Consider the following 26,877-nt stretch of genomic DNA (forward strand, 5'->3'; position numbering starts at 1 on the left):
CTCACTGATTATAGATGGTATCCATAAAGGTCAAAGATCAAATCTTAAATGTCTTTGTTTCCAATTTTAGCTATCATCAATTAGAATTTAAGTGCATGCTTGAAGTGTAATCTCCCTTGTGGGATTCATATCCACCCTACTGTACTAAGAGGGCCAATGCACTCATGGAATTCTTCATAAAGATGCAGACTTGAGCTTCCTGTAGTCCATCAGTCGTGTACATACATTTTTTCTGCTGCTAATAACAGTATTGTCTCTCCATATACGTTGAAATCATTTAAAATTTTATTCACATTTTTACATCTGTAGTTGGAATGTTTGAAATTAATTTCAACATGACAGGTTTCATAATTGTGGCAACATCTAGCATCTTGGGATTTGATTTAAAATATCAAACATTGCTTGAGAACTATGTAACAGAGCAAATGTGTGGCAAGGTTCGACCATGATTATTGGTGGTGAATAAAACTTACTGTATTTTTTTTATAATTCACCTATCCAATATTTGTGGTGGAAAATGACACATCCGAATACATTTCATTAGCAACCAGCTTTTTGACAGGTAGTGCACACTGCCCTGGTCTATACTGCCCCCTGGTGTTTATTAAGTAAATGGCAATCTCTTGAGTGAATTAAATCTGACACACATGGGTTCTATAGTTACATTGATCCCTCAATATTTTATTAAGGATACTTTGAACATTCAATATTCAATGTTGCCTTCAACATAATTCCCAAGAGAGGTGATCATGGATATAAATCAAAACAATCAAAATCCCATTTTGGGTGTCTGTGTTACGCTAACATGTCAGAGATGGAAAAACCCTGAGTAGGCGCATAGGGAGATGTCGGCACCATAAAAGCAGTTTTAAAGTCAGTGGTGCAGCACTGGTGGATTTGGACGTGTTGGATAGACTTCGCTCTGCAAAAGATGTGTCCAAGCTCCTCATGGATAACCTGTGAGAATGCAGAAACTCAAAAAAATCCTGGGACGAGATACTGGAGGAACAGGACAATTCCCACCACCATGAGTCCACAGAAGAACAGCACCAACCAGAGGGGAAATGTTCCTGAAGACAACAACAAGGACGACACAGGTAAGTTAATATGGGAATACCTGGTTGTCTTAATTTGATATAGTCCAACAATAAATTGATGGTAGTGCAGGACGTACTTCGGTTGTGGACCGCATGTAGCTGACAGCGGCTGTCTACAGCCACACTAAACATGACAGTTTCATTGTTTCCTTTGATATTTTGGCCTTTGAATGCGTCGGGCAGGAAGGCCAGGTCTGTCACAACAATGGCATGGGACTCCTTCACGTAATACAACCTCTGCACAGAAACGTATGCACAAAAGACAAAGTTATCATGAGAGAGCCGGGCAGTTCTAATGATTGAAGTCGTTCAACGATGGGACTACCTGAAGGGAGAAAGCAATGTAGATAGCCACTGATCCTGTGACTTTCCCCAGTCCAAGAAATGTTCCAGAGTCACTGTTGGAGACAAACAAAATATGCTGCTTACTAACAACATACCATGTATTCTTTTGCTTAACCAACCATGTATTGAACAAGGTCAACGCTATGTACATAGGGTGCAAAGCAACAGAAAGGGAACTAGTTTCCCCAGGCATCCAAGCATTTATCAGTCAGTCAGTTTGAAGAGAAAATACATTCCCACCTATCCATCCATGCACCCTTAGTCATTTTAAACAGTAATCTTCCACTATATCAAAGTAGATTCATGTGGATATACAATACAAGCAGATACTGTAACGTAAAATTAATTCCACGTTAGTTTTGTGTCTCACTGTACAGCGAATAAAAATAGAAATACAAGACTGCTTCTTGAGAAAACCACACCGAATGAATCCGACCATTCAGAACAGATGGCCTGACCCAACCAAACTCCAAACGCTCTTTGGAGAACTCAACCTTACCTGACAGCAAGGCTTGAGATGACTTCTGCCCCGCAGGGAGCCGTCAACATGGGCAGGAAGCTTTTGCCGTCCCACTTGGTGAGGTAACACGGTGGAGGTTTTCGGTCTCGTTTATGGGGGATCTGAACTGTGTAAAGCCTCAGTGTATCTTTTTGGTCTTCTACCTTTCCAAATCTGAAATACATGGCACAATCATGTTAACGCGTCATTGTCGTCCTTATGATGCTTATGTACAGGTATACAATAAGATGATGAATAGAGAAACTTTTTCTTTTTTTTTTTTTTTTTTACCTGCAAGCCATATACCGATATGTCTTTTCAGCTATCTGAGGCATGGTTTCATGCCATTTAAGACCCATAACTTGTTGGTTGTTGCGCCACACACTGCAAGCAAAGTCCCTGCCAACAGTTACCAGGTGCTGCATTGAAACAAAAATGTATTGTAATAAAGAAGTAAATTTCATGTTTTTTTAAAGTCACATTAGCAAGGTATGAGTAGTGTGCAACCTTGTTTCCAGGGCTCAGATCCAGGTCTTCTATCTCTCCTTCATGCGCTTTGAAGTCAAGCTTTTTCTTCAGGGATGGAAACTGGAAGGAAAAGTAATTCCGTATATTGCAGTCAATTGGATGTATAAAATTGACCTCTACTGAAGTTCTACTAATGTAGTTGGAACGCTTACCTCCCAGACTCTGATGTATCCATCTGTGCCTCCTGTCAGGAGCAAGGTCAGGTCATGACTAAATCTGACCACCTTTTGGAGTGGCTCCACAGGGTTCAGATCTGACTGCAGTTCAGCCAGTCCAGTCACAGAGATGTGTGCCGTCTCATCCTTCGTATCAGACCCAGAGACAGCAACAACGTCCTTTTCACTTTTGTTTCTTTTCCCACCTCGGTGCCTGGCATTACCTTTTTGCACATTGTTTTCTACGTAGTAGACACAGATTTTGCAGGATGTATGCATTTTTCCAAGACAAGTGCAAGACTAATACAAAGACTAAGATAATGAATTAATAGTCCCGAAACGTAACATATTTTAGGAAAAAACATTGGGTAGGAAATCACAAAACATTAGTAGTCTTTCTTAAGAATTCAAATCTCTAAAAACTCTAAAAACAGTTGTGTTTAAAATAACTCAATTTTGGGTCAAAAATGGACCGATCCACTAATTGGGTCAATTTGACCCACCTTGTGTTGTTTTGTACAAAACCTCCAATTTTTTTTTTTTGTACAAAACTACCAATTGTTTTGGTAGTTGGGTCAAATTGACCCAAGTAGTGGATTTGTCCATTGTTTTTTTTACCCCAAATTGTGTTATCTTTAACCCAACTGTGTTTAGAGTATTCTCTGGGATAGTAGTAGAGTTTCAGGTCAAAGTCGCACTGCATACCATTATTAGCAGCAGCCTTGTCTCCACTTTTCTGTGAGCAGTCCTCAAATTTCATCAAAGAACATGTTCCATCTTGACCAGCAGCAATCACCCCATCGCCTAACGCCAAATTCATGGTGGCACGCGTGGCAGTGTCGTGTGAGTGAAGCAGGCTGGCGCTGTAGTGGTTTTCTCCAACCAACTGGAGCTCCAGAAAGTGCTGAAATACAGTCATGAATCAATTATGCACATGAAATGTCAGTTCATAGTTCATAACATAAAGTTCAATAACTTTTGCACTGTGCTTACCACACCATTCTTGATGCCAGTATTGGAAGCGCCTCCTCCTCCTGCCAGGACCACTAGACCTGCTTTAGGGTCGACTTTTACGGAGTACAAAGGAAAGGGGGCTCTGTAGAGATCTGGCACCTTTCGTTTGCCCATTGCTGGCCTACAATTCAGTCACCGTTCTTCATACAAGCTTTGCATTCAAGCCCACCTGTAGCAAAACATATATGAGTGTTGGTTTGGTTTGTTTTTTCAACTCTACTACCCTCCTTATCTGCGAGCAGAGCCTCAAAGGTATTATATGATGGAGGGGGTGGTTTGTAACGCGGCAACGCCTAAATACAACTTTAAAATAACAGAAATTAATTAAATAATAGTAATAAATTACAAACCCGACCCGTGTCCTCTATGTGCTCTCCTGAAAGGACAAAATCAAAGGGCGGGTGGGGGATTGGGGATGCCCACAACTCACATTTTGTTTGTCATTAGTGTATTTGAAATTGACCTGGCCCTGAACTATTCTGTTTGATGTTTTTATTCGCAACATGTCTACTTCATGAATGGTACAACAGAGTTAATGCAGTGGTGTAACATTATTGAATGCACTCTTGTAATTGAGCTACAAGTCAGGAAAACATCTTGAAGAAAGCACGTTCTCTAACTGTATGTTATGGTAACGTACTGTATACTAACGCTCAATAGCTTATCCACATAAAAATCTATAATAATATTGCCGTGCTGTGAGGACTTTCTAAATATCTGCACAAAACTGGTTGTATTTGTTTTAACCATACTGCTATTTCAAATGTATTTACATATTGGGTTTGGTGTGTTTAATTATTAGTTTGGTCTGTTTAAGAATTAAACGGTTTAGGTCTTATTTGTATCTATTTATTTTTCTAAATGTATAAGCAAACGTGCTAAAGTAGCGGCAATATTTGGCAGTTATCAAGGATGTGCCTTACGCCTTGTCAGCAAACATGGTACAGCTAGTCCTCTCTTAAAGGGACAGCGCACAATAAACAGTTTCACCTGTGACGCTCGATGCCCAGCTCCACTTTTGATATTACTGAATTTATCTTCAGTTTTTGCCATTATAAACAATAGTCTGTAGGCTGTTATTTATGTTGTTGTTTGAAATATAATTATCACGAAATCAACGTTGACACCAAAATGCAATATGTTAAAAAACTAGCCAGGTTGCACATGATAATCTGTCACTGCTCGAGAGCTTTGTGACTGATTTTTAATCACGAGTTACAGTAGCCTACTTGTGAAATAATGTATGGCAGTGTCACGAAAAGCAGTCCACTTGGGTGTCATTGTACTGAATGGCTGATTTAGCCAGATTACTTCATTTCTGATTATAGAATTTGAAACCATTCAGATCAAATACTGTAAACCGCTAATCTCTGAAATGGCAGCATTGACGCTGTTTATGCGTCGATGTGATTGTGACGCACAAACAAGCACGACAATTTTCATTAGAAAGCATTCTTCCAAAATGAGTGAGTGAACTGTTAAATCATCACCAAGTGTGCATTCTCGTTCAACAGCTAAAGGCTAGTTAGCACAACTTCCTGCCAGGATACCGTATTATTTGATTCTTACATTGGAGGTCGCCTACCTGTGCAAATGGTTCCGTAACCCTCATGTAGTCATTTCATCGGGTTTACAAGTGCTATGGCTGATTATTTCATTATGACCAGTTACGATCAAAGTCTTGTGATGTGTAAAATGGCCGACGCGTCCATGATGCAACGCGAAATGACCACACGTTCAGGCAGCTCGCAGCTACTTCCCTAACACGTCAGCAACCACCGATTACGTAAACTGCGCCATGACGTTACCATAAAAATGCTCTCTCTCTATTTTTTTAAACTTACAAATACGATTCTTTTAAGTAAAGAACCATCATTTGCATTGCAAGACCCGAAAGATACACTAATTCAAAATATAATCTTCATAGGCTACGCCATTGCAGTTCCAGTTATCTTACAGTTGATTAATTAATTAAGTCGGTTTTAATCTGTTTTTGTCTGTGGCATATAAATCTTGCACAAAAAAATAGAGATGCATTACTCGATGATGCATCAAATGTATGGCATTCTCTGTAGACTACACATCTTGTGCAGTGTTCTTCAGAAACCAACATTAAACAGATATTGTACAGTCAAGATCACTATTGGCATGAAATACTCTAAATTAACCTTGTTGTCGGATTGCACTCTTCGGAAAGGAGATGGCCAACAACTTGTGCTCTGATGACAGTATGCACCAGGTTTCGGTGGAAAAATCAATCGGCACAGTCCTTCTAGCAGTGCACAGTAAAAGGTTGCAATGGAAGCGTGAATGTGCATTTGATTATTTAAAATCAAGTAGCGAATTGCTCCCAGTATGCTTTGTTTATTTCATATAATGTCAGACATGTCAGATTCATGACACAATTAAACATCTTACATACATACATACATACATACATACATACATACATACACACTTTTGTTTTAGCTATTATTCAGACAGACGTGAAGCCACCAGCACTTGACAGCTTAGGCATTGCAGTTTTTGTAAGAATATCGTTCCCTTGCCCATGGCTCACCAATTGACATTGGAGCAGCATTGCAAACTGTGACATGGCAATATGTCTTTCGCTCCCTGAATGCAGTTTCATGCAAGTTTGCGAAGCTTTATGGTGCTTTATGCTCCCATTTGCAACCTCAAAGCATTCCAGGCGAATGTAAACAACAAAGATGTCCAATTCTGATAAATTGTTTGTTGTTCTGCTTCGTCACAACACATTCTGCTCCAGCAAACCTTAAACCTTCGTTCATAATTTCCTTTATTAATAAAAATAAAGGAATAACTTATCTTCAAAGCATTTCATACGTTTCATTTGATAACTTAATGCAGGGAGATAATGGAATATCTTCACACATACTGTGTGAAATGGTTCAATGCAGGGGCGGAGGCAGAATGTGGCTAATGGATGGGCCTGGAAAAATCAGGGTGGGCCTGAATATTTCCCTCACTGAGCACAATCCTCCTGTCCTGACACTGAATAATATGAAGTTCAGATCTTCCTTAGACAACCACAGTTATGCCATTCTTAATATTCAATACAAAAAAAACAACGACAAAAAACACAATGCAACACAAATTCAAAAACTATTTAATAATAATTTACAAAAAATTAATAGTATATTTTTTTCATGAATCTCACTGGGTGGGCAGTCTCTCAATATGGGTGGGCCTGTGCACACCCAGGCCCACCCATAGCTCCGCCCCTGGTTCAATGACAAGATGTTTAATTTTGTTTTGAATCTGACACAACTGACAAATAACGAATGAACAGAGCATCCTGGAAGCAATCTGCTACTAGTTGTCATTATAAAATGTTAGTATTAGAACAATATAAGATTTATATAGATAACCAGATACATTTATATAGATTATCTAGTTTAAATGTATCTCCTGTTAACAGTAGATTTCAATTTTTTAAAATTGCAAAACCAGTGATTGCATTGGTATATGCTCTTGTGACTTGTGACAAATGTTCATTCATGGCTCTATTTTAACCTTTCTGACAATGACTCTACATTGCTATTATTAGGCCTGTGCTTATACAGGATTGATTTTTCCACTGAAACAATCAATGCACAGGTTGCTAGCCACATACTGTACTTTTTGATTAATATAATCCGACAGCAAGGTGGTTTTATAATATTCCACAACAATAGTGCTATTAAGACTCGACTTTATGGAAAATGTTTCTGAAACATTCAAACAAACAATGGTATGCATTTTAATGCATTATCAATTAATGCATCTCTATTTTCCGTACAAGATGCATTTGCCACAGAGAAAAACGTTATTATTCATGCATAAATGTATACTTCATCGCGAGGAGGTAGGACCCGAAATGGTCTAGGTAGATTCTGTTAGGCAGATTTTCGGTATTTGCGGGATGGCCCTGTACTTTTTGCCCCGCGAGTGCTGCAGGGGGTCACGTAATTACTAGCAGCGAGAAAAAGTTGGTTTGACGTTCGATATTCACGAGTTAGGGACCGTCCACAAATTTCATGTCGGGGAGGTGTCACAAATTGATAAAAATATTCATCAAAAACCAGTTAATTCACATTTTCTCATTCTGATTGTTGTAGTAGATGGCAAAGGGAGGCATCTAATTGCTACACCTCAAATGTTCGTTATATATGTAATTTTGGAGAAATTGGAGCCAATTCAAGCAAGGGTATAGTGCTAAATTGATGCAAATATTCACCAAAAATCAAGTAAAACACTTTTTTCTCATTCTGATTGCTGTAGTTGATGGAAAAGTGAGGCCTCTAACTACTACACCTCAAATTTTCTACATTTCTACATTTAGCACAATGACTTCTCCAAATTGACCTACATGACGAACATTTTAGGTGTAGTAGTTAGAGGCCTCCCTTTGCCATCTTCTACAGCAATCAGAATGAGAATGAAGTGTTTTACTTGATTTTGGTGAATATTTGTGTCAATTTAGCACTATACTCATCCTTGAATTGGCTCCAGCTTCTCCAAAATGACCTATATTATGAAAATTTGAAGTGTAGTAGTTGGAGGCCTCCCTTTGCCATCTACTACAGCAATCAGAATGAGAAAATGTTAATTAACTGATTTTTGGTGAATATTTTTGTCAATTTATGACACCCTCGAACATGAAATTTGTGGACGGTCTGTAGATCGCTAATATCGAACGTCAAGACAATTTATTCTCGCTTTTCAGCTCTCTGTATCATCCTTCATCCACGCACTCAAGATTTAAATACTCATGAATTTGAAAAAAAAATCTGTATATTATAATATAAGGACTATTGGGTTCTCATCCCATCCCTTGTCTTGCAGGATATAAAAGAAAGAAAGAAAGAAAGAAAGAAAGAAAGAAAGAAAGAAAGAAAGAAAGAAAGAAAAATATGTACAGTACTTGTTCAGTAATTTGTTTAAGTGGGCGGGGACAACTGAAAGAGAAAATGTGGAGATGGGTGTGTAAAGTTTGAAAGAAAATGCCAGAACTATTACGGAAGTAAAGCATCTCATCCTTCAAAACAAGAGATCGACCTAATCCAAACGAACGAATTAGTTTCATGGCTTTGATTATGGTTATGATAGTTGTATCTTTCGATTCTACATGTTAGGTTCTGGACTCCAAACCCCATTAAAATCAACAAAAGTTGACCAAAAATTGCATACGCACCTCCTCTACACCAGGTGCCCTGACTCTCAAACTTTTCTTTTCGGTTGTAACTCGAAAACAGCTGACCAGTATGATCACTTTTTACTAATTTGCACACATGTATCATTATTACTGAACTCCTATGTGTGCGTCGTTTATGTCCTCCTAAAGATGAGTTATAATATATTTTATTTCATCATGAACGACCGGAAATTATTTTAGTGGTGTTTGCAGTTCGTGACAAAGCTGTATCTTCTGCGGAAAACACCCAAGCAGAGGAAAAACACACACACGCACACACAACAAATGAATTTATACCGAGGCTACTTTTTCTACTGCACTTTTTTATACTCTGCAAACTGGGGCTGAAAATATTAAGGCTTTTGTGATTCCTGCCGATGACACCCGCGTCTATATTTAAGGAGTAACGATAGCCCCGAAATCTAGCTCTACGTTAAGGTAGGTAAATGCATCATTGAAGAATTCCACATCTGGGAGAATGGTCAGAAGATATCAGTTTCTTGCGCTCCAAGGGAATTAAAATTAGCGGAATAAAATACCAATTCTGTAGGTACAGCAAAGCACAATGTAAACATTGCCATCTCACATAAATAGTTTATGCATTCTTAAACTCCCAAATGCTATCAGGGGAAAGGTGATTTCTGGACGACAAATTTAGATTCCGTCCTTTGTAAGACTTGAGGAAGGTCAGATTATTGTAGCGATGCTCTGTTTTAACAACGCTGAGAAAGTGGAGGTGTTTTTGTGAACTGTCCGTGTGGCTCCGTGCAACATGTAGTCAGTCAGTCAGTCAGTCAGTCAGTCAGTCAGTCAGGTAGGCCCACAGCACAGGGCCTGGACCTCGAATGATGACGAAAAACGACCAATGCTTTCTGTTCTGTTTAACCCTCAGAACAGAGCTCAGAAACCACCAAGTTTTGACCAACCCAAATTTTCACACTTTAATACATATCCTCTTTAACAATTTGGCTTGACATCACAGAGGGGCCATTCTGATCATACTTAGATAACACATCCATAGCAATCCTGATTACCGTGACGAGTTTGAGTGTTTAATTGTGAATCTCGCCCTTCAGGACTTCCCCGTTATTCATGATATGTGAGGTGTGACTATGGAAGGCCAACATGCAAAATACTGTCCATGCCAGTGCAATGATGGCAACGGGAGCTCATGCAAACATCTGCCCAGGGGATGCCAACTTCAATTCAACCCCTCAGACTGGGTGCATTACTGTGGAGAGCCACTATGGAAATGAGACCGTGAACCAGTCACGTTGCTGATGCTGAATGAGGGAAGAAAAAGACCATCTCTGGATCATGTTGCTGAGGAGGCGTGCCCAGTTTGTGGATATGACACAGGACTGAAGCAAACAACAGCATTCGATGGAGTTCAGCACAAATGCAGCAATGTAAGCGGATGTCTCTCTAGTGTCAGTCCTATGAGGAAATCAACACACGGAAGGGATTTCGTACACACATGTGGATACAAAGGGGATGTGTGGGGGTGAGCTGGTGAGGCATTCAATAATTTGATCAGAGGGAGTGTGAAAAGCATTGCGTCTCAAGTTGAGGAGAAGACGGTCCAGCAGACAGGAAGCTGCAACACTTGACGTCCATTATGCCTCGGAATCGAGCCTTCTCGGAGCCTGAGTACTCTGCTGAGTATTCGGCGGACTGTTCAGTGACTCTGCCCTCTGACCCCGGGCAGGCTGTCGGGCGAACACACGAGGTGACGGTGAGGAGCTCAGGATGCTGCCTTTGCCTACCTCGTTTCATGCGCCTCACCTTTGCGCCCGAGTCCCTGGAGAACCTCTACCAGACCTACTTCAGGCGTCAAAGACACGAAACCTTACTGGTGCTGGTTGTGTTTGCGGCTCTCTTCGACAGCTACATCATTGTCATGTGTGCTGTGGTCTACACCAGTGACAAGCTGGCATCCGTCCTCGTGGCGTGCGTGGGGCTGCTAGCGGACATCCTCCTCTACCTGCTGTGCCGCTTCGGGCTGCTGCCAGATCGCATCACAAGGCGGGTGGTACCCTACGCCCTGTGGGTGCTCATAGCGGCCCAGATATTCTGCTACCTGGGTTTGAATTATGCCCACTTTCACCAGGCCAGCGACACAGTGGGCTGGCAGGCTTTCTTCAGCTTCTCCTTTTTCCTGACTCTGCCTTTGAGGTTGACTCCCATCGTGCTCATCACGACCGTCACCTGCGGGGTTCACACCCTGGTTCTGGGTGTCACCATCGCCCAGCAGCAACAGGAGGATATCCAGGGGGCAGCACTTGGCAGACAGGTGAGACTGGGCAAGGGATGAAAATTGTAGCTGGGGCTACTCTTGAGCACCACTCGGAGCAGCAGGGGAAAAAAAACAACAAGAAAACTACAACTTCCGTTGACTTGATATTGTTATCATTGAATCAGCCAGTTGAGAAAATAACTTATCACACATTTTAGTATTTTATGTGTTATATTTATTGAATACATAAACTAAAATACAGTATGTATATTTCCAACTCTAATGCTTCATTTTTAAAACAGAAGCCAAAGTCTCTAAGCATCTCTGGCAAAATGACAATTTAAATCAGGAATACAATTTTAAGTTAATTGAGCTTTTTGTTAATATTTATAAGTTAGAGCAACAGAGTGTATAGCAAACAAATAGAACAAGTAGGAAAGACGGTTCCTCAGCATGATCAAGCCAACTGTACTTGATGAGGTAAATGTAACGATCACCATTTTATTTGTAACAACATCAATGAAAAGTAAAAAGTAAAATCAGACGCTACGACCCTGTGTCTTTTTTCTGTACTTCGAAAGAAGTCATAGTACAATCGAGAGCTTCTTGTCACAGTACTTTGTTTGTTCTACTGCACAAACTGTGGGCATAAGAAAATTAAAACCAGTCTGAGCTGATCATGCAAATAATGACACGCCAAACAAATGTTGCGGATCTATTTTTAGCCCTGTTTCACTGCTGTTGTGGCTCAACATATACAACCCTTTGAAATAAAGCTTTGCATAGTAAATAAACACCTTGCCTTGCAGTGAAATACGCGACAAAATCATGCGGCTGATTAATGTTTAAATATGTACTTTCACCCCTACTTGTGCTCGTTGGTGTATTAATAAGGTGTGTTTGTCACGCACGGAGTCGGGTTCATTGCATTGGGGATTTTTTGAAGCCGATGCTGATGTTTGGCAGAAAAAAATACAAATAACCGATAGAGCAGCTATGTAAAAACTACATAGTGAATATATAAAATACCTTTTTTTTAGGTCCTTTAAGGCCTAAAAGGACATTTGACTGTTTTACAATACTTTGCCCTTTAGTATTTGTTGAAGTTTAGAACAGAGAGGAATTTTCACATGCAAAGCATACAAACAAGCATTAACTGATGAATTTATAATTTAGGTAAAAAATGTATGCACCACGTCAACAACATTATGAACTAAGTTATTGCCAAAACATTATTTATGCATGGTGACCTTTTATGTTAAATCGCATTTCTTCTACACCATTATTTTTTTGATGGCTTGAAAATAAAAAAAAAACACAGAACCCTATTCCAGATTTCAAAACATGTCACCTTTGACAGAGTTGAATTTTAAATATATGATTTACAGATGCAGCCTATCCAATTGCCATAGTCTCTCCTTTATTCTTTCTCTATTCCTCTCTTTGTGTTCTCCGCTACCATATGTTTTTTTATTTGTTTCTTAGATTTTTGTAAATTTATAAAATTTTAAAAATGTCTCGGGTGCACCCTGTTTCTGATCATCTTTAAAAAAAATTTACAGCTTAATTGGTAGAGATAGACCGATATGCTTTTTTTCAGGGCCGATACCGATTATTAGTAGTCAAGGAGGCCGATATTTGAAGCTGATATTCATTTTTAGTAAAAAGGAAAATATTGGCATCAAAATCTAAAGTAGATTTACTCTTAAAGCAACACTGGGAAAGTATTCAACCTTAAGAAAAAAAAAATCACAACTGTTTTGATGACACATTGACTTACAAATAGTTGAATGGGACTTTTGTCATGCCCTAAGGGGGTCTGTATCGTTTTTACTAGCACTAAATAACTTTGAGGAGGGAGGGAGTAACTCCGGCACACCAAAAAATTACAAATGTCCTGAATTTCTTTACGGCATACGGCACTTCCTCCTTTCGCTCTAAGGACGGAAGTCGATTTGAAAGTCCACGCGCTATTAGTGGTGTCATGACAGAAGCCCCAAAACAAACAATAAAAAACAAAGGTATTGTTTGTACAAAATTAGATTCATTACATCATCGCTATTCATCTTTCACACAGCCACTGGAAATAGAAATGTAATTCAGTCCAACTTGCCGGCCAGCGAGAACTCAGGATTTCACGACACGCTGGCGCTCATGGTAAATGTGGTTGACTTTTGTCAAAACACTACCGCTTTTGTCCACATGGTGCCGCCATAATCAACAAAAACTGACATGACACAGTGTTGCTTTAACTTTGTTGCAACGTCTTTAATCATGTTTATTGAACAATGTTTCAGGTTTGAACAGTGTTGATTTTTTTTTTTAATTATTATTTCAAGAATTTTTTTACAATATACAATACATAAAGTTCAGGGAACACCTGGGTTGTCAGCATGTCTTAAAAAGGATAAAGATAAGACAACTTAAACAATAGTTCCATGTAGTTTTCTATAGTAACTGAAAATTTCACAATGACAGAAATGTTAAACTTTCACATATTTTTGTTTTGATTTCCACAGTTTTAAATTGATTTATTAACGACCAGCAGAGTTTTAAAAAAAGGCCGATCCCGATATTCGTCAAAAAAACAAATATCGGTTTCGATAATAGGCCCGGCCAATAATCGGTCTATCCCTATTAATTGGAGTCCTGTCCAGCTGTGGTAAATTCAACCATCCATTATCCGATCCGCTCATCCTCACGAGGATTGTGGGTGTGCCCGAGCCTATCCCAGCAGTCTTCGGGCAGTAGGCGGAGTATACCCTGAAAATGTTGCCAGCCAATCGCAGGGCACACATAAACCAACAACCATTTGCACTCAATCACACCTAAGGACAATTTAAAGTGTTCAATTAACCTACCAATGCCACCATGCATGTTTTTGGAAGAAACCGGAGTACCCAGACAAAACCATGCAGGCACGGGGACAACATGCAACATGCAAAGTTGCAAACTCCACACAGGAATGCCAGGGCTGTATTCAAACCCATGACCTTTGCAATGTGAGGCGGACGTGCTAACCAGTCAAGCACCATTCCGCCACGGTAAATTCACTTGACTGTAAATTATTTGGAAAAGCACAGACATGTCTATTTAAGGACTCACAGTTGACAGCAGGTCTGAACGATTTCAGGAAAATATCGTATGTGATAAAATGCGATTTTTCTGGCAGATATAATGATTTTGTGATCTTCAAATCACCCATCAATACAATATTCACTATGTACAGTAACATTTACAAACATGACAGAAAATGACATACAATCACACAATCCAAAGATAAAAGCTATTTCCGATACTCTAATAATGTAAGGACACTAAAAGAGGCTGCATGTGGGTAGAAGTCCTTTCAAGTATTTTAGACCTTGTTCAGACTGAACGCCAAAATCAGATTTTTAGCCCATCCAGATTGAATCTGGATGGCTCTTTTGTAGACCCAATGTGACAAACCAGAGCGCGCTAATCGATGTGCCGAGCGACGTCCTAGGATTGTTTAATGCTTTCTCACTGTCATTGCTGAATGTCTAATCATTTCACTATTACAAGGCATCCATCGCCCTCTAATTATTTGTGCTCAGATTTTAAAATCACATCATTAAAAGCATTGATGCTGTGTTTGTGTGCATTTTGCAAACTTTTAAGTAATACTACTAAACATTTCAAAGTTTAGCTTCTCACACGAGTGAATGCGTTTTTCGAATATCATTATAAACAGGTGTTGTAGTGCCTGATTGACAGGTATGCAGGAATGGGCGATTAATCAATTTGATCAATTTATGAATTTGTCAAAACAGTTAATTTTTATGAATTGTATTTTTTTTTTCATCTGCTTCTGTAGTTGAAATAGCTTCTCCGTGTAGTGCTTGGACTGACAACATGGCTGCAGGCCGAGAGCAGCTCATTCACAAAAGTAATCAGTGTTGCCAATTTAGTGATTTGGTCACTATATTTAATGATTTTTCCACCCCGCTGGGGTGTTTAATTTCTGCGAAACAACAAACATAAGTGTTGTCCTTGTCACATTGTTTTGCATATGACTTGAAAAGATCCCGCTGGAAGGCAATGGTGGAGTCAAACGCACCGAATGTTGCCACAGATATTTATAGGTTGTAAAAATAGGGATTTATTTACATGCTAGAAATATTTGACCTTCGATATATGTGTGCTTTAAAGCTGCAAATAATTTGCCAAGAACACCTTTCATCACCTGTACAACTCCATACATGGCGATTTGCTACTGTCTCATTACTACTGTATATAGTGTAAGTTACAGTGATTATTCAAATAAAAAATATACAGTCCTCTGTTCAAATGCTGCCTTTTTGTGATATAAAACTATGAGACCATTTGAACGAAACCTTTCCCACCATTAATGAGACCTATTGAATCTGTGTTTCAAGTTAGACCTTCATACAGTGCAGTAAGCAGAGAAAATGCTGCCATAATAAGGGTGTATTGAATCAAGATGATGTTACTGAATGAATAGGTTTTCATTTTTTAATTACATATAGTCTGGAAATAAAATACAGAAAATGTGACTTTTTCTAATTAATTTACACATAAATACTAGTGAGTCACAAAACTCCCTTAACCATTGTTCAGACTCTAGATTTAAAGCAATTTTACCATAACGCAAAAAAAACTATGGTGTTTTTGTCAACTGTCACCTCTTCCCCGTTTATATGCGCCGTGGTAAAATTTCGTTGGGGCTCTGTGCATATGAACAGGTTATTATAAATGTGCGCTTTTTTTGGGGTGTAATTCTTTTACTTGAGTACGGCAATCTCAAAGCTACAAGTACAGTGCAGGCAGCAAGTTGAATGTTCTGCTGAGGGCTGTGTTTCATTTTATTTTTAGAATATGCCACTAGCCACTAATAATAATGAAAAAAAGCTGCAGCTTTGGAGGCCTGTCAATACACTTTTGTCAGAGGCGTGTTACAGAAAACCATTCACAAAACTGTGCCCGTGTTGTTTTTTCAGCTGCTGGCCAACATTGTGATCTATGTTTGCGCTATCACCGTGGGGGTCATGTCTTATTACATGGCAGACCGGAAGCACAGAAAGGCTTTTCTTGAGGCGAGACAATCCCTCGAAGTCAAACTCAACCTGGAGGAGCAAAGCCAACAACAGGTCAGAAATCAAATAATACAATATGTCTGTATTTAAAGACAACTTTATTATGTTAACTATTTTAACTGTAATTATTGAACATTCAAAAGGCATTTTTTTCGTGATGATGTTGCTGCTAAAAAGTAATGCATTGCTCACAAGACGTGGACACTTCAGTTGTCTCTCTTGGCTTTTTTTGTAAGACTTTTGAATGTTTAGCATTGTTACGTGTCTTTTGTTCTGACTGATCGCAAACAGTGAAAAATACAAAAACAAACTAGGGATTACTGTTGTCACCGGTAATTGTTCTACCGTGTTTCAAAAAAGAATGCGCTAGCTAACCAACATCCTCAATATCCTGTTGATGTGTCAAATTTTGCTATATCTGTCAGAATCATTTAATACTACTTAAAGTGGAAGTCAACCCAAACCTATTTTTTTCAAGAATATATTCAATGCAAGCCCACTAGTTGAAACAAGGCATTCTGATAACGATTTCGTTTGTGGAATAAGAGTTAATACACCCGTTTTTAGCCATCTCTGGGGGCGGCCATTTTGTCACTTCCGTGGACTGAAAATGACATCACAACTCCTCAGGGCTCAGGTAACGACCAATCATGGCTGACCTGTTTTCTGAAGCTGAGCCATGATTGGTCGTTATCTGAGCCCTGAGCAGCTGTGATGTCATTTTCAGTCGACAGAAGTGACAAAATGGCCGCCGCCAGAGATGGCTGAAAGCGGGTGCATTTTGCTGCTTAACTCATATTAAATCAGAATGCTGTGTTTCAACTAGTGGGCCTGCTGGGAACATATTCTTGAAAAAAAATACTGTATGTTTGGGTTGATTTCCACTTTAAGCCTGAAAATCAGCCTGACTGAGACTCGAGTCATTTAGAGGGATGTAGTTCTATCAATTTATATCAGACTTAATTACAGTACATCATCTTCAGAATGGGATGCTGAGGCTCCTGGCAGATGAGAGCCACCAACCAATCAAGGATGGAGTATGTTGTATTGTCCGTTACCATGACAATTAGGCTCCTAAGATGATGTGCTGTATATGTAACCACAAAGTCAACCTGATCAGTTCATTGTTTCTTATCTGCCACACTGAAATTTTGATCCATATTCAAAGCGTCCCCACATAACCCTTAATGGCCCTCCTTGCCTCCCACGTACTTCAGTTGTGCGTATGCATGCTCAATTGTGCATGAACACATGTAACATACGGCATGAGGTGCGCTAGGAACATTACGGAACTGGTGTCACCAGATATATTTCAAACCCCAACTACAAAATAAAAGTTGTCTCCTTGGATGTGGACCAGATGATCCAGAAGTACAGTAAAGTGTGGCAAATAAGGCTGGGAAATAGAAGGGGAAAACTTTGAGTTTGGATTTAAAATATTAGTCTCATAAGTTCTGGAACTTTTCTGACACACCTTGTGTTTCTTGCCTGTGTGTAATTAAGGGGAATCTTTTTGGGCTGCCGCAAACTAGGCTTTAAATTACTTTCCACTGTATGCAGAGGTCCCCACCTTACCATTTTCTGTGCTGAATGAGCAATAGCCATTCCCCAATGAATCAGTTTATCAAGAGTTCTTTGTTTGCTTTTGTTAAACATTGACAATAAGCATTTTGGGCAACATGCACTGGTTAACTAGTTTCTTCATTTGAGCAACCTTTCCTTGTAGAAGTTTGGATGCACATTTTTATCATTCAGATTGTGATTCATTAATTCCCCAATCATTAAAGAGGGCGAAATCAACCCAAACATATTTTTTTCAAGAATATGTTCCCAGTAGGCCCACTAGTTGAAACACCGCATTCTGATAAATATTGCGTTTGTGGAATATGAGTTAAGCAGCAAAATCCACCCGTTTTTAGCCATCTCAGGGGGCGGCCATTTTGTCACTTCTGTCGACTAAAAATTACATCACAACTATTCAGGGCTCAGGTAACGACCAATCACGGCTCAGCTTCAGAAAACAGGTCAGCCGTGATTGGTCGTTACCTGATCCTTGAGGGTTTGTGATGTCATTTTCAGTCGACAGAAGTGACAAAATGGCCGCTCCCAAAGATGGCTAAAATCGAGTGGATTAACTCTTATTCCACAAACACAATATTTATCAGAATGCCTTGTTTCAACCAGTGGGCTTGCATAGAACATATATTCTTGAAAAAAATATGTTTGGGTTGACTTCTACTTTAAGGAAATGTCGATCTGATGCACCAGCACTATTTATTTCAATCACCATTGATGCTGTATGCTCCTCTGAAGGGGACTTAATGGCTGGTTTCTTCTATAGGAACGCCTGCTGCTGTCCATCCTTCCCAAACACATAGCTGATGAGATGCTGCAGGACATGAAAAAGGAGCCCAGTCAGAAAGAGATGCAACAGTTTAACACCATGTACATGTACAGACATGAAAATGTCAGGTAATGTAGCAACTTTTTATGGCTTAACATTCAAGACTTTACTTTGAGTTCAATGTGCTAAGACCCTGTAAAGTTATTTCTCATGATTTGACTCTAAATACATAACATATGTTTGAAGATAAGTGGTGGAAACTAATTCTGCGAACAATCTAGTACTGAAGCCATTTTGTCACTTCTGTCAACTGAAAATGACATCAGAACTGCTCAGGGCTCAGGTAACGGCTGACCTGTTTTCTGAAGCTGAGAAAAAAAAAATTGGCGTAATTACACGTGATGGAAAACAGTTTTTCCACAGTATTTCTTTACATTGTCTTTTATCATGTTTTTATGATTATAATTTACAAAAACATACTGTGTTTCTTTCACCATGTAACAACAACATTGTGGCGTTTTTTTGAGGGGGGTTGGAACGGATTTATGGCATTTTCACTCATTTCAGTAGCGGGAGTTAATTCGAGTGATTTAAATTATGATTGTGGTCACGGAGCAAATTCAACTTGTGAGTCAGGGCACCACTGTGTTTGCGAGTGGTGAATTGCGTGAATTTCACCTGCCCTCCTAACTGCAGGTTGATTATTATAGATTTGAACAACTATTGCATGGTTCACTGACGTCAACAGTAGTTCATCACCCTTCAAATGAATGTGCAACTATACTAATGTAATGCTTTGTCTCAATCTCTCGTTGTGCAGTATTTTGTTTGCAGACATTGTGGGCTTTACCCAGCTGTCATCATCATGCAGCGCTCAGGAGCTGGTCAAACTGCTCAATGAACTCTTTGCTCGGTTTGACAAACTCGCTGCAGTGAGTCTCACAATTAGTCATTCCACTTGTACACATGCATTTACTTTCTTTTTGACAATAGGTTCATCATTTATGTATAGATTTCTTACATGGATAGCCAACAACATTTGGTTTCCAGGATTTCTCATATTTTTACAATATTCTGCTGTCACTTTTGCTATTTTCCTAGGTTTCCTAAAACTGCAAACATTCTTATAAATGATAACAAAGCTAAGCCTGTGAGTTGTATTTCCTTCGAACTGCCCCGACTATACAAAAAGTCTTGGGTTTTTAAAAGGTGTATTTTAAATGAACATTTGCATTCCCTTCTTAAAAATGAGCACAAGTGTTTGCTGGCAGTAAAAATAATCAGAGTAAAACCGAATAGTTATTGTACAATAATCCGCATTTTAAAAAATGTTGACAAAGTCATCGTCAGGCTAAACTTATGCAACATAAAGTATATCATTCTGTAACTAAGACCCCAACTCCCTTTTCAGAAATATCACCAGCTGAGGATCAAGATCCTAGGAGACTGTTACTACTGTATATGTGGGCTGCCAGACTACAGGGAGGACCATGCCGCCTGTTCCATCATGATGGGCCTCGCCATGGTTGAGGCCATCTCGTGAGTGTACAGGAGAGCTGTATTTCAAATTCACAGAAGTCAATCACTGCATTCGCGTGTCATGCATGGTGGTCTGTCACGTGCTCAGTGGGAAATTGATCACTCAGACAGACTAATATAGATTTTTATGTAGCTACTGTATGAAAGAAAGTGCATTAGTTTTAGGGATCATTACTCGTGTGTGTGTGTGTGTGTGCGTGTGATTATTTGCCTTTATAGCTGCCCCGTGATGCTGGTTTGGTGACAGTTTTTAACATTGCATTCATTTGATTTCATGCATCTGTATGCAAATACTAGGTACGTGCGTGAGAAAACCCAAACAGATGTTGACATGCGAGTGGGAGTGCACAGCGGTACAGTCTTGGGGGGAGTACTTGGTCAGAAACGGTGGCAATATGACGTGTGGTCCACTGATGTCACCGTAGCCAACAAGATGGAGGCTGGAGGGATACCAGGGTAAGAACGCGATGTGGTTGCTTTTTAAAATCTAGAATGTCGCTTGGAAGATAACAGGTGTCTGCCAAGGCCTAACGCTCCTAATTCAATACACCTTTAGATGGATTTGCTTTCCTTGATTTGCACCAGTATGTGCTTTTTGAACTCACAGTCAAATTGCTTCTTCAGACCAGGATTTTCATTATGGCAACAAATTAGCATGTTTAGCTTTTACTGTAGCCATCTAATGCAGGGATGGGCAGCTGATAAACATTCAAAATACATTTTCCAAGAAAAAATGGGGGAAATGGAAGGGAAAAAATACCTGAAAAAAATGGGAAAAATCCAAAATATAAAAAAAATATTTTTAGGGAAAAATTGGGAAAATTCGGAATGTGCGAAGCCGCAGGTGCCAAACTGCGAATGTGGAGGGGTCGACTGTAGTTTTAAGTTGTAATTTTACTGTTCAGCACTAGATGTCAGACATGTCTTAGTTGCACTTACACTGGGTCTTATACTGCGCACAACACGAGTAGGCCTTTTTTTATTTGAAATGATATGTGGGACAAACATAGTACTTCAATAATTTTAAAATTTTGAGTGAGTGTTTTTATTTTTTAAACTCACAAAATGAGTTCTTGCACTTAATGTTGGTTTCTTGTTCAGCAGTTTTGTACCATTCTTTAATTGTTTTTTTCATGCAAGAAATCCCTTTATACTGGAAAAAAATAACAGTACCTTTGTTGTTGGTTTTAGGATCGTGGATCTTTTATACGTGCATTCAAAAATGTATCATCAAAAATGAAATACAATATATAAAGAGCACATATTTTGTCCATATTTAAAATGGCATATTTGTCATCATGCATTTGGTTGGGAAGTGTGTGGTCCTATGTCCCCCCAAACCCCCCCAACATAAGTTCCCATCCCTGATCTACTGTATGTGCAAACACCGCATCAAACACATTTACTAGATGACTTTTTATAAATGAATTTTCTGTCACTTACAATCAGATTCAATAGCATTATTTCTCTTTTATTATGATGTTATATATTTGGGTATTGCAAATTAAGTTCTCATGAATGTACATTTCATTCGCCCGGAGTCGGAGGAAATTAAGTGCTTGCAATTGGAATACTAGTCTGTGGCAAGGCTTCATGTTTGAATTGCTATTGTGGGAAACATGTTGTTTTAGGTGTGCCCAAGTTCTCGACAAAGAAGTGTGGTAAGATTCATGTCATAGATCAGAACACTTGATATAACTTTAAGATCAGGGCGAGCCACTAAGAACCTGACTGGTGGCTTGTTATAATTCAGATAATTGTCTTCCTTCTTAGCAGTGCTTTTCTTTTCACAGTAGTTCATAAGTGCAACAATCAGCTGTAAAGGCGAGCCTTTTAATAAACCTCCCAAAAGTGCCTGACCTCTGACCCTTCATATATTGACGCAATTGCCTTTTGTCACCAATTTGCTCTTTTGTTATTGTTGGAATATGACATTGACTGTGTTGCCTGAAACAAAACATTTAAAATTTATATACATCCCCAAACCCTCCTTCCTTCCTTCTTTTGGTGTGGACTAGTCGTGTCCACATCTCGCAGACCACCATGGAGTGTCTTCATGGGGAGTTTGAAGTTGAGCCAGGGAATGGAGGCGAGCGCTGTGACTACCTGAGGGAGAGAGGACTTGAGACCTACCTAGTCGTTGTTTCCAAAGGACCTGTAGGAAAAAATGGCATCAACAGTGTAGTGAGTATAGAACCTACACATACATATACAATACTGAGTCATGATCACCCCTCTCCAAAAGAATTGATGAGGCTAATTCCATGTTTTTTTTTCCTGTGGACTGAAGCATTTGAGTTTGACATCAAACAGTAAATACTATATGTAACAAGATATCGACATTTTAGTTTTTGTTTGCAGGTATTTACTTCTCATTCTCATACAAAGCTGAGACGTTTGCACTTTTTTGTTTGAATCCACTTATTTTTCATGTGAGAAAAAGTATTGGAACATGTGATTGACAAGTGTGTCCCATTACATTGATTATTCATATAGTAAAAATAACATTGAATGTCTCAGTTCACTTTCAGATTTGGGTTTTGCCTGTGAAGACTTTTATAGGGCAAAAGGTAGCTGCGGGTGCAAAAGAAACGGCAATTATGAAGCAGAGGGAAGCACAATTGGAGCTCTCGCACAAACATTGGCAGTAGAAGAATTTGCAACACGTTTGGAGAAGTAACTTTCAAAGGATGGATCAAGAAAGCAGCGGCAGTTGTTTGCAGAAACATCGTTCAAGTTTTGAGAAAGAAAGGATCTGCTCAAACATACAAGCTCGTCTTTGAATCACAGTGGATGTACAGCGAGATCATGACCCAAAACACACTGCCAAACACAAACAAATCAGTTCATCAATGGAAAGAAGTGTAAGACCAAGTCAGTCTCCAGACATAAACTCTATCGAGCATGCATTTTGCTTAAGAAAGAGGAGACACAAAAGAGTAACCCCTCAAAACAAACGATGACTGAACGAGGCTGCGTTTAAAGCTTGGAAAAGCTTCAGAAAATAAGAATGTAAAATTGTGGTGATGTGAGGCTTAGAACTGCAAGCAATTGATTTGCAACTCAATATTAAGTTAGGTATCAGATGCAGATTTAAATACCTGAAAATAAAAGCTGTTGTCTCATTTTTATCTCTGATGCCAGACCCAAATGTTTTCAGTGTACTACAAAAATCAAGGAATTGTCCACACTGTTCCAATACTTTTGCAGGGGAGTGTATTTGATTCATTATCTTTATAAAAAAGATTGATTTAGTTTTAACTAGAATCTACAGTTTAAAGGAGATCATTCTTTTTCCTGTTTCCAATTAGAAATTATCTGTAACTTCATCCAATGGAAACTCCCCTCTGCTGATCAACACCACAGGCTGTAATGGCAGCGTGAGTACAGCCTGCACCACACCAGAGGAACCTGAAGAACTGGACACAAGGGTAAACAGTCATAATCTCTCAGATCATTCTCCAGATTACACGTTCTAAAAATAAAAATAAAAAAACTAGTCCTCATATGGGAGTCCCATGCTTTATTGTCATCATAGATGTTAAAAATGACACAGCTGTACAAAAGAAAACTCAAATGTGGAGAAAAAAAAATGTATTGTTGTTGTAAAAACAAAAAATTGGATTAATTGAAAAACATCATAATAATAATTCATTCTGCTAACTTTGGTCACATGAGATTTTTCAGATTTTGTCTCGAACTTCTGTTTCTTTCTTCTTGAGCTACTTGATGTGTTAGAAAGAAGAATGATATGACATTGATAATGACGGCGATTTGGTGAACCGCAGGTGGTAAACCCTTCTTTCCCAAATCCTCGCCGAAGGCTCCGGCTGCGGGACCTGGCAGAAAGGGTGATTGATGCCCAAGAGAATGAACAGGAGCTCAACAAACTGCTGAATGAGGCTCTGTTGGAGCGAGAAACAGTCCAAGTGTGAGTCTAAATTTATCTCTGTCATCTTATCCAAAGAGCCTAGACAGAAATACAGTACAGTGTAATAAAATAAACATATTATTTTCAAGAATATGCTCTATGCAGGCCCACTAGTTGATACAAGGTAATGAGTTAAACAGCAAAATTCACCCGTTTTTAGCCATCTCAGGGGGCGACCATTTTTTCACTTCTGTTGACTGAAAATGACATCATAGTGGCTCATGTAACGACCAATCACATCTGAGCTGAGCCCTGAGGGTGTGTGATGTCATTTTCAGTCGACAGAAAGTGACAAAATGGCCGCCCCCAGAGATGGCTAAAAACGGGCGGATTAATTCTCATTTGACAAACATAATATTTATTAATCAGAATGCTGTGTGTCAACTAGCGGGCCTGCATAGAACATATTTGTCAAAAAAATATATGTTTGGGTTGACTTCCGCTTCAAGTTCTAACAAGTAAAAGTTACCGGTAATTATGATAGTTACTTAGTTCAATACAGGACTTAATGATAGTATGTTAATGATTTCGGGTTAGGGTTAGTTTAAAGTCAAAGCTGCCAAAAATGAACACTGATGAGCATTAGGTGTGGGGAGTGATCAAATCCAAGTCTAGCAGATGGTGTGGCCATTTTGTTACTTCTGTCGACTGAAAATGACATCACAAATGCTGAGGGCTCAGGTCACGACCAATCACGGCTCAGCTTCAATAAACAGGTGAGCCGTAATTGCTCGTGACCTGAGATGTCATTTTCAGTTGACAGATGTGACAAAATGGCCGCCCCCAGAGATGGCGGAAAACGGGTGGATTAACTCATATTCCACAAATGCAATATTTATCAGAATGCCTTGTTTCAACTAGTGGGCTTGCATAGAACATATTCTTGAAAAAAATATAAGTTTGTGTTGACTTCCCTTTAAAGCCTATTCCAGCTGACTTTGGTCATATGTATTTTATATTTAGTGCAGAGTGAATTGTGAAATTAAGTGTGTTTCCGTGTGACTGACTCTGTCATGTCCAGGGGCACGGCAATGTGACTCTGCTTGACTATGCGCGCAACTTGACTATACTCGCAGACACAAGTTGTTTTGAAACAGTTACGTTCCAAGTCGGGGGGCGTCGCTTCAAAAAGACAGCGACAACAATGGATATCGTGCCTGCTACAACCATAAAGGGATGACCTTACGATGCATTTAATTTTATTGCGAAAAGGAACTGGAAGGTGGCGGCTAAGGGGGAACGTGGGTGAGTTGCTTCTTGACATGACACCCACGCCGCTGCCAAACTAGTTTGCTTTGCAGCAGCAGCAAAAAGCTGTGTGGTGCATCCTTCTCCGGTTGGTAAGCCATCGCAACATGTGACGTAATGGACCGATCGGAGCAGCAACAATTCCTGATGAGTGCGTGGCATGTGTTGCAGACCTGTCGCCAACAGCACAATGCGTCGGTCATGTGAATCAATGCGGCAGTTGTCTGTGTAAAAAGAGACCTGAGACAGCAACGTGCGTTCAAGCGTGTTTGTATTTCCTTTTTGTCACATCACGTAACCCGCACCTCCGACCTGCAACTGGGGCATACCATTACAAGAGGGGGCGCGGGGGCAATACCACAATCCCTATAACAGCAGTTGTTGCTCGCGCCAACGCGGGAGTAGAAAGAAGCCTAAAAAGAAGCCGAGTAGGCTGAGATGAAATTTGGCTGCCTAGCGAGCACGTCACACGCATGAGGGCCGATTAGTGGGCCAGACTAAAATCCACTTCCGGCCATGCTTAGTCCAGCCATTTAAAAAAAAAAAATTGTCAAATACCTTACTAAATGATTGCTGTTGTCAATTACACTGGTCAACAGCAAATTTTAATGAGAGATGGCTTTATGTGTGTTTTGAGTGTTATTAACATTCTTCTTATTATTATTATTTTTATTATGAAAACCTGATGTGCTAGAGAAAAAAGGGTAGATTCGGAATTCGGTGCAATAAATTCATTTAGAAATGTTTCCTTGCATCTCTGTTGAAAAAAAAAAATGTAGTCAAAATTTGTTGAGCCGTGTTATGTTTTTAACACTGTGAATGCACTATGAAATGTTTGACGTGAGTATTGAGGCTCTCTTGTGTCCTCAGTTTGAAGGGGAAGCACACAAACCGTCTCTCCCTGAGGTTTGTCGACCCCGACTTGGAGACTCGCTACTCGGTGGAGAAGGAGAAGCAGAGTGGAGCTGCCTTCTGCTGCTCCTGCGTGGTGCTGCTCTTCACTGCTGCTACGGAGGCCCTTATAGATCCTAGGTTAGTTCTGAAGTCCAGTGTGTTCAGATACTAGAACATTTTCAATTAATGATGCAAAAATCGCTGAATACTTTGTAGAATTTGCTGATTACCACAGCACTCACTAGTATTACTGTTTGAGGGTTTAATTATTGAACTTTATCAGAACATTTAATTTTTTGAATATTCCACTATATTCTTGCTTGTTGACCGTTAGCTAACAAGATTTTTGTTTTTGTAACAGTTTGATTGCAAACTACATCACTTTTGCAGTAGGGGAAGTCCTACTCCTAATCCTGACAATCTGTTCTTTGGCCGCCATTTTACCCAGGGTGAGTTTAAGCACTTTTTTACTTCATTTTGAGGGTGATTTTGTTAAGTTTTCACAACCTGTACTAGGCGATACAGAAAAAATCTTCGATCAAGATATACTGTAGGTCATTTTATATCACAGTAACGATATACCTACCACAATATATTTTCAGTTATTCTGTAAAAATTTGTATAGCACACTATGACTACATACCCTTTCTAACTTTATTTGGAAGTGATGTTAAACAGACTTGTATCAAATGAGAAATGCATCCAGTAGTGCTGCTATATGAAATTATTAAATTAAGCAAAGTAGCCTACATATTTTTGCACAAATGTAGAT

General features: G+C 39.4%; 2 protein-coding genes across 3 annotated transcripts in view; one reads left to right on the forward strand and one right to left on the reverse strand.

The window, feature by feature from the left end:
• Window positions 1-263: 263 nt before the first annotated feature.
• Window positions 264-5,404, reverse strand: preb (prolactin regulatory element binding). Its single transcript, XM_086039117.1, has 10 exons — window positions 5,224-5,404; window positions 3,618-3,807; window positions 3,330-3,528; window positions 2,622-2,866; window positions 2,449-2,529; window positions 2,233-2,360; window positions 1,942-2,115; window positions 1,423-1,495; window positions 1,175-1,334; window positions 264-1,070 (listed from the first exon to the last, which is right to left on the reverse strand). The coding sequence occupies exons 2-10, from the start codon at window positions 3,750-3,752 to the stop codon at window positions 976-978; spliced, it is 1,290 nt and encodes a 429-aa protein (XP_085895243.1). The 5' UTR covers window positions 3,753-3,807; window positions 5,224-5,404; the 3' UTR covers window positions 264-975.
• Window positions 5,405-9,065: 3,661 nt separating this feature from the next.
• adcy3a (adenylate cyclase 3a) overlaps window positions 9,066-26,877 on the forward strand; it is a 30,032-nt gene continuing 12,220 nt past the window's right edge. For both annotated transcript variants that reach the window (XM_086038080.1, XM_086038082.1), the window contains exons 1-12: window positions 9,066-9,273; window positions 9,912-11,128; window positions 16,054-16,203; window positions 18,491-18,621; window positions 19,314-19,425; window positions 19,905-20,032; window positions 20,330-20,488; window positions 22,051-22,216; window positions 23,344-23,463; window positions 23,821-23,963; window positions 26,082-26,243; window positions 26,467-26,554. In XM_086038080.1, the coding sequence (XP_085894206.1) occupies window positions 10,454-11,128; window positions 16,054-16,203; window positions 18,491-18,621; window positions 19,314-19,425; window positions 19,905-20,032; window positions 20,330-20,488; window positions 22,051-22,216; window positions 23,344-23,463; window positions 23,821-23,963; window positions 26,082-26,243; window positions 26,467-26,554 (2,034 nt within the window). In that variant the 5' untranslated portion in view covers window positions 9,066-9,273; window positions 9,912-10,453. The remainder of the gene's footprint in view (window positions 9,274-9,911; window positions 11,129-16,053; window positions 16,204-18,490; window positions 18,622-19,313; window positions 19,426-19,904; window positions 20,033-20,329; window positions 20,489-22,050; window positions 22,217-23,343; window positions 23,464-23,820; window positions 23,964-26,081; window positions 26,244-26,466; window positions 26,555-26,877) is intronic.

Source organism: Filicampus tigris, chromosome 8 (genome assembly GCF_054856515.1).
Source record: "Filicampus tigris isolate MCC_2025a chromosome 8, RoL_Ftig_1.0, whole genome shotgun sequence".
In the NCBI taxonomy this organism is placed as follows: Eukaryota; Metazoa; Chordata; class Actinopteri; order Syngnathiformes; family Syngnathidae; genus Filicampus; species Filicampus tigris.